At 46.5% G+C, this 13,045-nt stretch overlaps 7 protein-coding genes across 7 annotated transcripts; 5 read left to right on the plus strand and 2 right to left on the minus strand.

The window, feature by feature from the left end:
• The first annotated feature begins 191 nt into the window (after nt 1-191).
• On the plus strand, nt 192-1,151 carry FOBCDRAFT_176260 (dienelactone hydrolase). The gene is made up of 3 exons (XM_031173263.3): nt 192-294; nt 349-721; nt 773-1,151. The coding sequence occupies exons 1-3, from the start codon at nt 245-247 to the stop codon at nt 1,091-1,093; spliced, it is 744 nt and encodes a 247-aa protein (XP_031050048.2). The 5' UTR covers nt 192-244; the 3' UTR covers nt 1,094-1,151.
• Nucleotides 1,152-1,232: 81 nt separating this feature from the next.
• FOBCDRAFT_315465 (uncharacterized protein) lies at nt 1,233-2,328 on the minus strand (the record flags this gene model as incomplete). Its single annotated transcript, XM_031173264.3, has 1 exon — nt 1,233-2,328. The coding sequence occupies one exon, from the start codon at nt 2,326-2,328 to the stop codon at nt 1,264-1,266; it is 1,065 nt and encodes a 354-aa protein (XP_031050049.2). The 3' UTR covers nt 1,233-1,263.
• Nucleotides 2,329-2,865: 537 nt separating this feature from the next.
• On the plus strand, nt 2,866-5,239 carry FOBCDRAFT_247879 (uncharacterized protein; the record flags this gene model as incomplete). The annotated part of the gene is made up of 3 exons (XM_059610817.1): nt 2,866-3,499; nt 3,548-4,225; nt 4,290-5,239. 3 exons carry the CDS (start codon nt 2,866-2,868, stop codon nt 5,033-5,035), a joined length of 2,058 nt encoding a protein of 685 aa, XP_059464115.1. The 3' UTR covers nt 5,036-5,239.
• Nucleotides 5,240-5,614: 375 nt separating this feature from the next.
• FOBCDRAFT_126170 (uncharacterized protein) lies at nt 5,615-7,309 on the plus strand (the record flags this gene model as incomplete). The annotated part of the gene is made up of 2 exons (XM_059607806.1): nt 5,615-6,059; nt 6,243-7,309. The coding sequence occupies 2 exons, from the start codon at nt 5,615-5,617 to the stop codon at nt 7,307-7,309; spliced, it is 1,512 nt and encodes a 503-aa protein (XP_059464116.1).
• FOBCDRAFT_214643 (mitochondrial carrier domain-containing protein) lies at nt 7,286-9,003 on the minus strand. Its single transcript, XM_031173267.3, has 8 exons — nt 8,676-9,003; nt 8,545-8,631; nt 8,366-8,492; nt 8,198-8,315; nt 7,961-8,147; nt 7,742-7,913; nt 7,548-7,680; nt 7,286-7,497 (listed from the first exon to the last, which is right to left on the minus strand). The coding sequence occupies exons 1-8, from the start codon at nt 8,904-8,906 to the stop codon at nt 7,479-7,481; spliced, it is 1,074 nt and encodes a 357-aa protein (XP_031050052.3). The 5' UTR covers nt 8,907-9,003; the 3' UTR covers nt 7,286-7,478.
• A 1,736-nt stretch (nt 9,004-10,739) lies between these two features.
• FOBCDRAFT_236706 (glycosyl hydrolase family 61-domain-containing protein) lies at nt 10,740-11,711 on the plus strand (the record flags this gene model as incomplete). Its single annotated transcript, XM_059610095.1, has 2 exons — nt 10,740-11,492; nt 11,571-11,711. 2 exons carry the CDS (start codon nt 10,740-10,742, stop codon nt 11,709-11,711), a joined length of 894 nt encoding a protein of 297 aa, XP_059464117.1.
• A 568-nt stretch (nt 11,712-12,279) lies between these two features.
• On the plus strand, nt 12,280-12,916 carry FOBCDRAFT_214644 (uncharacterized protein; the record flags this gene model as incomplete). Its single annotated transcript, XM_054703290.2, has 2 exons — nt 12,280-12,318; nt 12,384-12,916. Coding segments are annotated over 2 exons (496 nt in total), but the record flags the coding sequence as incomplete, so codon positions are not given.
• Nucleotides 12,917-13,045: the final 129 nt, after the last annotated feature.

Genomic DNA, 13,045 nt, shown 5'->3' on the forward strand with positions numbered 1-13,045 from the left:
CTGAACAATTGCCGACCCCGGAATGCCATTGACCCACCTTCCGGCCTTCGGAACGGATCACGGACCATTCCGTTTATAGTCAAGGTCCAAGCTGAACTAACTTGATCATGAGACTAGTTGTTGTCAAGTAACTGATTAGAATTGGGGAAATTATCGTATTTATGCATGCGGTAGTGTTCCATATCTTATCGTGGTAATTGTGATCCTCAACGACGTGACTCCATCAGCTGAAACGATATCGAGAATGGCTTCTCATCCTCCTGCTGCGTGCTGCACTATCGCCAATCTCCATGAGTAAGTCACTCTCAATAATTCCACTTGGTGAAGTTATCAACTAAGACGTTTTAGGGGAACTCCTAAGGGAGATATTGTCAAAGTCGGCAATGTCACTGGATATCTAGCAAAGTCCTCCAAGGAGTCCAAGCAGGCTGTTCTTTACCTCCCAGACATCTTTGGTATTTGGCAAAACAGCAAACTTATGGCTGATGCTTTCGCTGCTGAGGGCTATACATGTCTTGTTGTTGACACCTTTAATGGGGATCCAGTGCCTTTGGAGATGCCTGAGGGATTCGACATTATGAAGTGGCTTGGTGAGGGCTCTGATGGAAAGAATCCCCACACGGCGGAAGCTGTGGATCCCATCGTCGTGTCTGGTATTGAGTACCTAAAGAGCATTGGCATTACCCAGATCGCTGCCGTTGGATACTGCTTAGGAGCCAAAGTTCGTTACATACGCAAGCGTGAAGATTTCCAAACAGCTAACAACTCATAGCACCTCATTCGTCACTACAAGGATGGTATCAAAGTTGGATTCATCGCCCATCCATCATTCGTCGAGCCAGAGGAGCTGTCTGCCATCACTGGCCCTCTGTCCATCGCAGCTGCAGAGCTCGATGATCTTTTCACAGTAGAGAAACGCCATGAGAGTGAAGGCATCCTGTCCCAGTCAAAGCAGGACTTCCAGATCAATCTGTTCTCTGGAGTTCACCATGGCTTCGCTGTCAAGGGAGACATGAAAGATAAGAGGCAATTGTTTGCCAAGGAACAAGCGTTCAACCAGGCAGTGTCTTGGTTCAAGAGACATCTTGAGTAGAAGTATTATACCAGTTTCCACATAGCTCAAACATGCGCTACAGCAACGGCCTTCGAATTGAACGATTATACAACACTGATGATAGACTCACAGGCTCTGCCTATAGTGACAGTCCTGTCTTCACAGTGCATGTTGAATCAATTAATATCGCTAAATATATGCCTAAGACGCTATTTACAAAAAGAAGGTAAAGTCTCAGTCGCGTTCGCTTCAGCGCATGCAATAGCCAAAGACAACTCATACGACTTGACTGATACATCAAGTGACTTAACGCTAACATCCAATGCTTTCTTAGCGAGTACCAAGCCAGCCACGCCAAACACAATGCTGATAACAGTGAGCAGCAAGACTACTGCTGCAGCCCAGAACGTAGAGTACTCCAAGAAGTTACTCCGGTCAGGCCGCAGTCGTAGCTGAGACCAACCGCTGGGGCCTTGCTCCCAGACGTCCAATAGCTGTGAGATCTCTGTTTCCCAATATGAGAAGTCTCCAAGTGATAATGAACGCTCACGCCCAAAGGGAATCTTGAGGAACTTTCTTCCATCTCTCGATAAGAATGCTTTCGTGTCCTTGTCGTCTGGAAAAAGCAGTTTGATCGTATCAATTGCCTCTCCCACGAATCTCTTCGGGAGTGGACAGTCGTCGGGGTATGCAAGGTGATTTCGCAAGCAAATAACGTGCTCAAAGATTGTAATTTGTTTATACTCCCAGTCGATGCTCAGATGCTGGGCCAGATCACTTGTCCATTTTACTTGGAAACCGTAGTAGTGAGCTAGGTTCGCAATAGAGAAGCTTTGGGAAATCTGTCGACTTTTGCGATCTTGCTTTTTGCTCGGCGTAGACCAATTTTGCAACAGTAGATTCAATGGCATGGTTTTCGGCCACCACCATGAACCTGTTGATCCAGATGATGAATGTTGGATGTGGATCATTAGCCAGATCCTTATGGCCATATCGGCTGATCTCATAGTTTCTTCTGATGAGTTTTCGAACACCTCGGACTTTGGTTTATGAGGATATTGCCGAATTCGATCGATAATTGATGCAAGTTCTTCGATGGATTTCGTCGAGTAAAGAATTGACTTCCGTTCAATTAACTCCATTTGCTCCTCCAAGAATAAGAAGTATCTGTCGTATAGATCCATATAGGTATCAAAGTCGCGTCGAGTCATGCGTGGCCATATTTGATTGAGAATCCCATATTTCCCGTCGCTTTTCAGCTGCCGTAAAGACATTTTGTCCAAGTTGTGTTGTGAGGTCAGTGCCGCTGGCCAGCATCGCCCTATTCGGCCAAAGCTTTCGCAAGCTATAAAGGTAACGAATGCGATTGAACGTGAATTACTATGCAGAATCGATTCAAAAATGAAAGATGACGAGAGAGATAATGGCCCTAGACAATACTGCAACAGACAACTGAGACGCGAACCGCTGTTTCTAGGCCTTGGGCTTCCTCTCATCGCCGTATCCAGCCAGTCTGCCTTGACAAGCCACATGCCACTTTATGCAGGCAAAACTGGTTTCGGCCACTCTTTTGTGCTGTGTGAATTCCAGCGTGACCGTGGCTTGCATGATGAACCGGGGGTTCAACCAATAACAGGGTGGTGTTGTCTTGCTAGGCTCTCTGGTCATCCTTGCTGCGGCTGAGAATCCCCATCCCCCGCGCGGATTATTGTTCACACTCGATCACACTCGATTTGCCTTTTACCAACCTTCCTTGCATCACAGGCTTTGTCGACAAAAAAAACACAAAATGTCTCCGTGCTATGCTAAGAATGACATCCACTTCATCCGAGACCGAATTATTCACTACACCACCAACAAGTCCGTCACAGATAACAACATGCCAACTACCAGGCCGTCTTTTGGTGCAACCCTGCTTTCTAGAACTGGAATTTGATAAATCCCGCTTTTCACTTCCAACTACGGCCAGGGGCATCTGTTGTTCAGCCAAGAACGTCTGGTACTCCAATCATCATTGGCCCGAGCAATCTCAATACAAACACCTATTCGAACAAGCCTCAGAAACGTGGGAGAAGCTTGCACCGGAGTTCAACAGAATATGGAATAAGATATGGAGAAAGTCACTTGCAACAACACCATGGACCGTCGAGCTACGACTTGCTGGTGTTCACCTGCCCAACGAGCAGCGAATTATCATAAAACCAAGCATTTGGATAAGGAGTACCGATGAAGCCATTCGAAGCAGTACTGTTTGGAAAAGGCTTCAAAAGGAAGTTCGGAAACTCGGACTTGATTCGGTCCAGTATGCATTAACCTTCGCTGAAGGTGGCTTAAGGTCAGCAAACGGCCCAGCTTCTGTGCCGTTAGAACGTTTGAGCTTGACAAAGGGCATCGAGTTATCAAATGGCGCAAGTTTACATACTCATGTTACCTGGTGGACCGTCAGTATGCCTTACGAATGTGGTGAGGTCTGTTTAACTACCATTGTTAAAGATGGGCGAATAGTATATCAGGAAGTATCCCGCATCGGAGGCGTACTGGTCATCAATGCCTCACTCGCGGCTGGGGTGACCTCTGGACACACTATGCTCCTTTACTTCTTGCAAAACACGGACGAGGTGACCCCAATGGACGGGAACGATCTACAAAGCACTCCTAAAAGCTCTGATTCGAACTCTTGTTCAGAGGATGATGACGGAAAAGCAAGTAGCGATGAGTGCGAGCTCGTGGAGAACGATACCAAAAGTCCAGACCCCATTTCTGATCTCGGCTATATCGGTCTTGAAAAGGTCGGCAGTTGGGTTCCAGTAACCCTATCAGGGATGATCAATTTTATACAACAAGCCGAGGTCCCCCTTTCGCCCGAAGCACCGTATTTGAAACTCGTCAATATTTCAACTGGCCCGATACCTGCCGACTTTGCTCTTGTATCTCGAAAGGAGTTTGGTGTTCCTTTAGGCCACAACGACAACATTTACAATTTTAATGGACGAAAGAATGTATCGAATATGTGTCCTGACTCTTGGTTGGCGGCGAACGAGCACGAAATACTCGTCTTGCTGGGTAATGGAATCGAAGGCTCAACAGGTTTTCTGCAACCAGCGAAATTGCCTTTTTCTGTTGGGAGCACGACCATATGGACACGTAAAATTCGTCTGAATGCACCTTTGGGTGAGTGATCCTTGGAGTGAAGTCTTGGAAGGATAGTAAGCTAATCACTGGCCATATATTTCAGGTCGTGGCACATCCGGTTCCTGGGTTGTTCTACGAGAATCGGGTAGGCTATGCGGCTCAATCATAGCGGTGTTCGAACGCGAGCCATATGCACTTATGATAACCGCGCAGACTCTGTTCTCCGACATTATACAGTATTCTCGAGATGTAAGACTCGTCACACTAGGGTCTCCTAAACTTGACCTGAAAGATGAGAGTCAAGCATTAGTATTCAATGATCTTGGGCACGAAGTGGGCCTAAGGGAAGTCAATAAGGAGGAGCATATCTCATCATCGGCAGTGAAATCCAATTGGGCGACGGAGGATTCCATAGCGGCGCCTGAAGAGCTTCCGACCGCTTCCCAACTCATGGCCTCTAGTCCAACACCCACAGCTCCTAGCCACAGGCGGCCGCATATGGCTAACTCTCTTGGCAATAACCCAGGAAGCCTTACTTATAGCGGGTCATCCGATACCGGATCATCTGAGTTCTTGCCAATGCCACAGAACCAAAGTCTGTCAGATACACGTTTGGAAATGTGGTCACCTGATGATAATGTCATTGCTCGAATCTCTGCCAAGGTCATCAGCGGGACGAAGTTCAATTTCACCACTATAATGGACCTTGAGTCCGAGATATCAGAGACACAACCTTCAGCAAGCCTGTTACGGTTTCCAGATACCTCTCGTGCCGACTCGGCTCTTATGGGATGTGGTTCCGTGTTTGGCCAGTTTATACCTAGTGACCAGATATATCTCAGCCTTTGATGGACTGGATTGCGTCTTGAGGGCACATAGGGAATAACTGGAAATCGAACTCAAAGTCAAAGCTAACACTTGTTGGTTGGCTTTGCAGTCAACTGTTACAAGATCTCGATTACGAAATAGAGATCTAGCTTTGGGGATTGACATTATCTATTGATTGTAATATACACTCTTAATTAATTGCAGTTAAAATATATAGTATTCTAGGTTTATTTGCACCCCGTGCCTGAAATGACAAACAACGACGCTGCTCGATTACTGCCTAAGTACTACGGCTGACAGCACTTTGATGCCCAATCAGCAGACCCTCATCTTTGAGATGGCTATTGGAAAGTGGAACAAAGCGTTCATAACTCAGCCATCCTGTAGTAATCAAGCGCGGCAACCTTTTCCCACTTTTCCCTGGTCGTCATACTCCAGTGCTTATTCGAGTTGAAGAATTACCTGTAGCTTTCAGCAAAGGCGTATTCTTTGGTGGCGGCACTGCCCCCCCACGGCCTCATTTCTTGCTCAATACCATCACTTAATCACCACAACGGCTCATTCAACTTTCTTCTTCTCTATCAGAACTCGATAGCAACCATGTCGAACCTGGGAACAAGCAAGGAGCTTCCAAAAAACGAGGTCTCGAAGGATACAAGTACCAAAGACTTGCCTCCTTCACAAGAAATATTCGCAACTCCGACAAATGAGCATTTCTTGACGAAATATTCTTATCATGATCTCAATTATCTCGAGCACGAGATCAGATTGGTCCACGTATTCAAGAAACCTGGAAGTGATTTGATCCACGGCAATCTTCTCCCACCACAGAAGCTCGCCGACATTAGCGGCAAATATCACACAATATCCTACTGCGCAGGTAGCGCCAAAAACACCAGACCTATGATCTTACAAGGACTCGAGTTCAATGTCTTTGCCAATCTAGGCTGTGCTCTTCAAGAGACCCTGGCATATTGGAGCACTACCAAGTATTCTGAGGACGACTGCATTCTTTGGATTGACCAGATATGCATCAATCAGCACAGTAATTCAGAAAGATCGCACCAGGTAGCATTCATGCGAGACATCTATTTAAATTCTCATGGAACGTTTATTTGCCTCTCGACAGACCGACAAGACAAGCGTTGCCCAAACGCGTTTTCTTGGTTTTCGGAGCGAGATGTATATCAGTATACTGCTGAATATTCCTACACTATTACGATGGTAGAGTATGTCAAAGGTTGGAATGCCTTTTACGATCTACTTGAATGTCCATGGTGGAGCCGGGCTTGGATTCGTCAGGAGTTTGCTTGTTCCCAAACTGCAGTCTTCTTATATCACAAGGAAGCCCGCAAATTTTCCGAGTTGTCGTGGCTCCAAGCCATCTGCCATTCAGATCTAGTCACCAACCCCCATCACCCCGAGAAGCTTTTTCCCGAACTTTCACCATCGAGAAGCGAGCTCAAGAAAGAAATGAAAACTCTCACCAACCGACACTATCGCACTCTGGAGACTTGTCATGTTGCTCGGTTCTTACTTCTTCAAAAGACATTGTTGGGAAATGGTCCGATAGAGTGCAATATGGATTTTAAGAAGTTGGTCCTGGATGCTCGTCATTCCAAGGCCACTGACCCCCGAGATAAGATCTTTTCCCTCCTGGGACTTGCTCACCCGGGATACAACATCACGCCCAATTATTCCAAGTCTAATACTCTCTCACACGTACTGATTGATACTGCAGTCAAGGTAATTCTTTTCGAGGGAGATCTCAGCATACTTTTACACGCGCTTCAACTTGCCAAGGCACCCTCATGCCAATTACCATCATGGGTGCCTGATTGGACTTCCTCGACTGTTTCAACACTCTCTGTTTTTGAACACTCGGAGAACTTTCCACTCGCTAGTATCACCACTCAGATCAGACGAGATGCCATTGGTTCCATCAGATTTGGTAGGAGTACTGATGGCGGCCAGAACACTGTTCTACTTGTAAAGGCGCTGCGCCTCAGTATCTTGGAAACATTCTGCAAGGAGCTCCCGAGTTTTGGGGGCAAACGCTTCATCTTAGAAGGTGGGGGTCGCCTCCAATGCCGGAATGAAGCTGAACTGGGTGATGAAATCTGGCTGCTCATGGGCACATCCTGTCCTTATGTACTCCGTTCTACTGAGAAAGGATACAAACTCATCAGTGAGGTCGTTGCGATAGATGGCCAAAGTCCCCAGTCGCCCTTTGAAAGGGAACGACACAGGATGCGGACAGGGTTTGAGGTGTTGGAGGAAATTTCAATAATTTAGTGTCTAGCTGCTTAAAACCTATGCGGAGACAGAGTTGCTACAATATGACTTGCTATGATGAGAAAACATGCAAAACCATCTTAGAATCTATTGAGTTGTATCCTTCATAAATATCTTTGCTCAACAGATGAGCCGAAACCTTTATTGATATCGGTCTGGCCCGTTACACTCAGGTCTTCTTTTCCCACCTACCAGAGTGTTAGTAGCCAGCCAACAACGTGATTCAAGGATTACTTACAGATCGAGGAATAATTTCCAGAGAATAGAGAACAGAATGCCCTGTAGGCCGTTGGCCAAAATGCGAGTCTTGAGTCCACGTCCGAGGAGGCCGATAACCCCGTCTTGAATGACCACAGCGCGTGCAGCTTCGGCTAAAACATGATGATGTCAGTTCTTGACTTTGGCTTCTGCTCGTGATATAGGTGGCCTTACCATACGAAACCTTGGTGTCATTGACTTGTCGATAGGTCTTGACAACTCTCAGTGAGTTGGAGATGGAATCGGAGACGATTGAAGCGCAGAAGCCGATGAAGGCGAGACGGAGCAACCACCAGAACAGAGGATGTCTGGGGGGCTCAGTAATGACCTCGGACAAGTAGTTGTACTGCAACACGTCAATTTCTTGTCTTTCAAATTTGAATTTGGACTTACCGTAGCGAACCAAGGATAATGGCCGACAAAAGTAGCAGCAGCGGTAGCGAAAGCTCCCCACCACAGGCTGCCAATTCCGTTCGATTTGATACGTCGTCGCAAAAGGGCTGTTCCACGGGCACCTTGAGCTTGGAGGGTTGTCTTCAAAGTGTCGATTGGAGTGAGGATCATGCGGAACGCAGCAGCACTGGCAACTAATAAGCTTCTTCCTGCAGAGGAACGCGGGCTCCGACTTACCATAGAGAGGCAAAAATGGTCTTAATAGGTGATGGAAGATTCTTGAGGTAAGGGTTTGATTGGAGCAAGGCGAGAATACCAGCGTTGGCAGCCGTATCTCCGAATCTTGCGATTGGGCCTATGTAAGTCAGAGACCAGTATTCCAAGGCCGTGGATAGTAGCACAAACCTTGGAACAACGCAGGTGCGATGCCTTGGTAGTATCTTCGAATTCCGCCCTCGGTGTAAAGAGTCCGCGTGGCAACTGTAAAGGACGTGCCGTGGCGATACTGATAGTTCATAATTGTCCGCAGAGGCTTTGCACGCTGTCAGCCGAACTATATTCATACTTTCGAGACAATAGCCTACCATCAGTAGTAAGACTTGCAGCACCATGGCTGCCGCGCCACTGAGTCCTCCGCCAAGAGCCCGCTTGAGGGCTTTCTTGAGGTCAAACTAAACAAGTCAGTAGGCATTTCTCATGGAGACGGCAATCTCACCTCAGTCTCATCTGCATCGATCCAGCCTTTGATAAAAACCGCCAATACCACTATCGCAAGCACAGCCCAGAATATCCTCCAAGCATACCAGCTCTTCGGCCTTTTCTCCGGAGTCGGCTCGGCTTCCGGCTCATTATCGGCTTCATTTATCTCCGGGGATGGCTGGTCCGCTAGCAGCGGCGTCTGCTCAGTACTTCGCGCAAGACTCTCAGGATCAGCTTGAGTCGTCATTATAAGTTTTGAAGATGTTGTATATCCTCAAATGAATGATGGTAAGATGAAAAGAATTGGGTGATTGAGATTCTTGGGGGTCCCCGCAATCGTCATTGATTAGTTGGCGATTTGCGTGCTAAATATGCCGATTACGTGCTAATTAAGCGGGGACAGACCGCGAGCATTATTAATCCACGTTATCGCGTCTCATTCTCTTATCTCAACAAAAGTTCCAATGTCGATATTCAAGGTGCTACATATATTGCCAATGGTAGGTGGATTTGAATTCTCATAACTAGCATGTTAATAATCTTTTTAATGCGGTTCTCCTATCCTGCTGGTTGCGACCCCTTTACTGAACGTAGATCATAGTTCATGTCAACCTATTTAGTGTCAGGCGAAGTATGAAGGCAATCTTTGGGCTCACATGAACTTAAAGCGATTGTTCACAAATCTTGCCGTGTGCCATAATCTGTTCTTCGCTGCCACCTGGAGAGTCTGCGCAAATCTCAGTCTATGTTCTTCTGTGATACATATCCTTGGGACAAAATTCATGCCCACATCGGCTAGTCGTGGTATGCTTCCCAGCTCATTTGAACTCAGACCTAAAAAAAGACAAAGAAAAATCTTGCGGAACAATGGCTGCAGTGCCCGCCCCCAATATCTATTACTTATTCATTTCTACTGTCCTTTTATGCTTGCTAAGCGCTGTCGCGGTTATCCAGAGCCCTGCAAACTACCCTGCTACGAATACAAACCCCAGATATCACCTGTCATTTTGACACATTGTGGGTCTCTTGTGCTCTTTTCCCGAAAATAATCGGACTGAATTTTCGCTTAGCGGGAGTTCAACGACCCAGACTGGACCTACTGCAAGCTTGGAAAAGCCATTAGTTAACGATGAGGTATCTGGGGTGCCAACAACTATGTTAGAGGATCGTGATCCCGATCTGATATACCAGCCTCGTATGCTCGAGTTTAACAAGAGACTTTAAGAGGCTGTGCAATCTAGGGCTTTGCCACTTCGCTTTTATTACATGTACTCACATGTATAGCCCTCTGTGTCTCGAATTTCGCCCTCTCAAGCCAGTGACAGCTCAACACGAAACGCGATTGACGAGAAGGCATGGCTCGGGCCTCCAAAACGCTCCCGCACGCCGTGAGATTGTACAATAGCTTAATTGTGAAGAACATGGTGGCATTCAAAAAGAATTATCATAGGGCGGAGGCTTGGTTCGTCGAGAGAGGGAGCTGTGTCTGGTGGAAAATTACTATCCGCGAGCGACTAATCATCGCATCCTCAGTGCTTAGGGAGTCAGGGCTATCGGGAGCCCATGGTTCAAGTCTGGCACGCACCGTGGAATGGCCAACGAGAGCAGTGTTAGACGCCCAATCTAGTACTTACACCTGAAACACGTTCTTATACATCTCTTTGGTAAAGTAAGTGTATGTAATATGCTTCACCAGCACTGTGATTTTAGCACAGGTCCCCCTCCGCTCTCCGCGGGGGCCGAGAAAATAAGGGCCCAGGTATTGGAAAATTAGCAGCTGATTATCTTGGACTCCGTTTTATCAAACTTTTAGTGTTTCAGCTTAGGGCCCCTCATAGCCCTTTGCTCCGAATTACAGTTGTCTAACATTTTGTAGCAATAGATCTCTAAAGATATCTAGCATTATAAACTCCTCGCAAAGAACACGAAATTGCCTGCAAGCTTCCCCTCTGCGTTCATCTTTCCGCTCCTTCAAGCCCGGTGCTAACTGCGCGTCCTCTCTTTCAGATTCGGTTTCTTTTTATCTTATCTTGTTCCCGCTTTACTTAGCTCGTTCTTCGATTTGTCTTTCTTCGTCAAAATGCACTTCACCTTCTTCTTGGCTGCTTTTGTCGGCAACGCCGCTGCACATGGCGTTGTCTCAAGCTTCAAGACTGATGGTGCTGAACACCAAGGTTACCTGATGAACTACTACTATGATACCAAGAACGGCAAAGCTCTCCCTCCTTTGGCTGCATGGTCTGCTGAGAACCTCGACAATGGCTTCGTGTCCCCAAACAACTATACTCATCCAGAAATTATTTGCCAGAAGAATGGAAAGCCGGCCAATTTGACTGTTCAGGTTGCCGCTGGCGGGACCATCGACTTTCAATGGACCAAATGGGCTCATTTCGGCCCAATGATGACCTATGTGGCTCCCTGCAATGGCGATTGCTCCGCTGTCGACAAGACCACCCTCAAGTGGGTAAAGATTGACGAAGCGGGGATCGATTTTGACACTCAAGAGTGGGCGGCTAGAAAGATGGTCAACAACAACCGAACATGGACGACAAAGATACCCCCGACGCTAGCTGCCGGCAACTATGTCTTCCGTCACGAAACAATCGCTGTTCACGGGTCAAACAGGATTGGCGGCGCACAGAACTACCCTCAATGCTTCAATATCGAGATTATAGGGTCGGGAACTGCCAAGCCTGAGGGTGTCTTGGGCACTAAGCTCTACACTCCCACTGATCCGGGCCTCTACTTCAACCCTTACACAATTTTGAAGAACTATACCATTCCTGGTCCTCCTCTATTCAAGGACGGTAATGGAGGTCTTACCGATGGCTCTGTCAGATCCTCAATTGCCAAAGGCCAGACGACCGCCCCAATTATTGCGACTACATTGGTCACCTCTAGGCTTCCCAAGCCAACCACTTTCGAAGCTATCACCAACGCCTTTCCAACTGCCACTAGCGTACCCAGTGATTCCTCTCCTAAGCCATCCGCGAGCGGATGTAGAGCTGTGCAAAAAGCTAAAAACCAGAAGACTAGGCATTCTCGTTTCTAGACCTTATAGCTAAATTCAAGGTCCATTGTGTACATTTTCCAATGAACCCTTTGGACTTTCCTTCATTTCCTTTGCACATTTATCGGGATTTGGCGCTGGTAGCCATGACTGGATAGCTCGTCATTGTGAATTGGCTTGTCTGTTCTTTATTAAATAGAAATTTTAAGCACAATGTTAGGACCCCATTTACCATGCCTTCAGAGATTAAGTATTTTCACAGAACGAATGATAGCACTGGGCTTTCTAGTTTCAGCAAACCTGAGAATTGCCATTGCCACCATCACAGTTTTTTCCCAGAGCTTTGAGAGCCTAACCTTTGTATTCTTTGTCATGGAAGAGATTATATGGGTTGTACTCCTTACTATCTATTACCTTTGCTCCCATTCCATGATAAGAACTCTGGGAAGAGAATCGAGTTGACATTCAGTTCAGCATCGTTTCTAAGCCACATCGGGTAAGTGGATACGATATTGATGGCTCTCGGCTCTCGGCCAAACCGCAAATCCGGGCGGAGTCAAGCCTCATTACGACCTGTCCTTAATTCTTGATATTCTTCAGAATACATTACGATGAGTACATCTGAAACCTATGTTATCCGCGTCTCATGGTTCGTTCTTTCTAGCAACACTCTTACAACTTTAGAACTACCTGAAAATGACTAACGCGCTGTAGCGAATCGCATGAGGTGAATGGCATGCATGTCACGCATAACTCGGACAAGAATCTAATTTTGACCCTTGACAATGTCAGGACACTAGACTTTTGCCTGCAGTACAATACAAATGAAACTGCTCTCATCTTAAAGGATGACCTTAGGTCAGACTTCTTATCTGTCATCGGCCCAAGCGGCCGAGGGCCCTACAAGCTGTGGACTTCTCCTGAAACTCGACTGTTTGGGATTGGCTCAATGATCTATCATGGCTTTTCGATGAATGTTCTTGATGATGGGGCTGGGGACCATCGTCTGGGAATTGCCGATGAGAACATAAATGATGGGCACTGGGTGGCATGGAGAAATCCAAACGGTAGTGGCGAATGGTCAGTATATTGGGTGACGCCTCGGCCATACAACAGGGAGGATTTACCTGGCGGTGTCCCTATTGAGTTGATTCTTCACAGCAAGGAATAGTTTATAAATCATTTACCTGGATTCTCATAGCTTTCTGTACAAAAGTGGATTAATTAATGCTTATGATATCTGTTCAGTTGGAGCCATAATAGGAGACTAGAGGTAACCTTTTTATTCCTTAGGGAATATATTTAGAGTTCTCTTTATATATTAGACTTTATTAGATATGCTAAAAAGCTTATCTTAGGTAATTATATAGGTAATT

Source organism: Fusarium oxysporum, chromosome II (assembly GCF_013085055.1).
Source record: "Fusarium oxysporum Fo47 chromosome II, complete sequence".
Classification (NCBI taxonomy): Eukaryota; Fungi; Ascomycota; class Sordariomycetes; order Hypocreales; family Nectriaceae; genus Fusarium; species Fusarium oxysporum.

Excerpts from the sequence above, each read along its gene's own strand:
- FOBCDRAFT_176260 (XM_031173263.3), top strand. The coding sequence starts at position 245 with ATGGCTTCTCATCCTCCTGCTGCGTGCTGCACTATCGCCAATCTCCAT. Across the intron at positions 295-348 it reads ACTATCGCCAATCTCCATGA|GGGAACTCCTAAGGGAGATA; the intron begins GTAAGTCACTCT and ends AAGACGTTTTAG. Across the intron at positions 722-772 it reads GATACTGCTTAGGAGCCAAA|CACCTCATTCGTCACTACAA; the intron begins GTTCGTTACATA and ends AACAACTCATAG.
- FOBCDRAFT_214643 (XM_031173267.3), bottom strand. The coding sequence starts at position 8,906 with ATGACGACTCAAGCTGATCCTGAGAGTCTTGCGCGAAGTACTGAGCAG. Across the intron at positions 8,493-8,544 it reads TGCAAGTCTTACTACTGATG|CCTCTGCGGACAATTATGAA; the intron begins GTAGGCTATTGT and ends CAGCGTGCAAAG. Across the intron at positions 8,316-8,365 it reads CGCACCTGCGTTGTTCCAAG|GCCCAATCGCAAGATTCGGA; the intron begins GTTTGTGCTACT and ends TGACTTACATAG.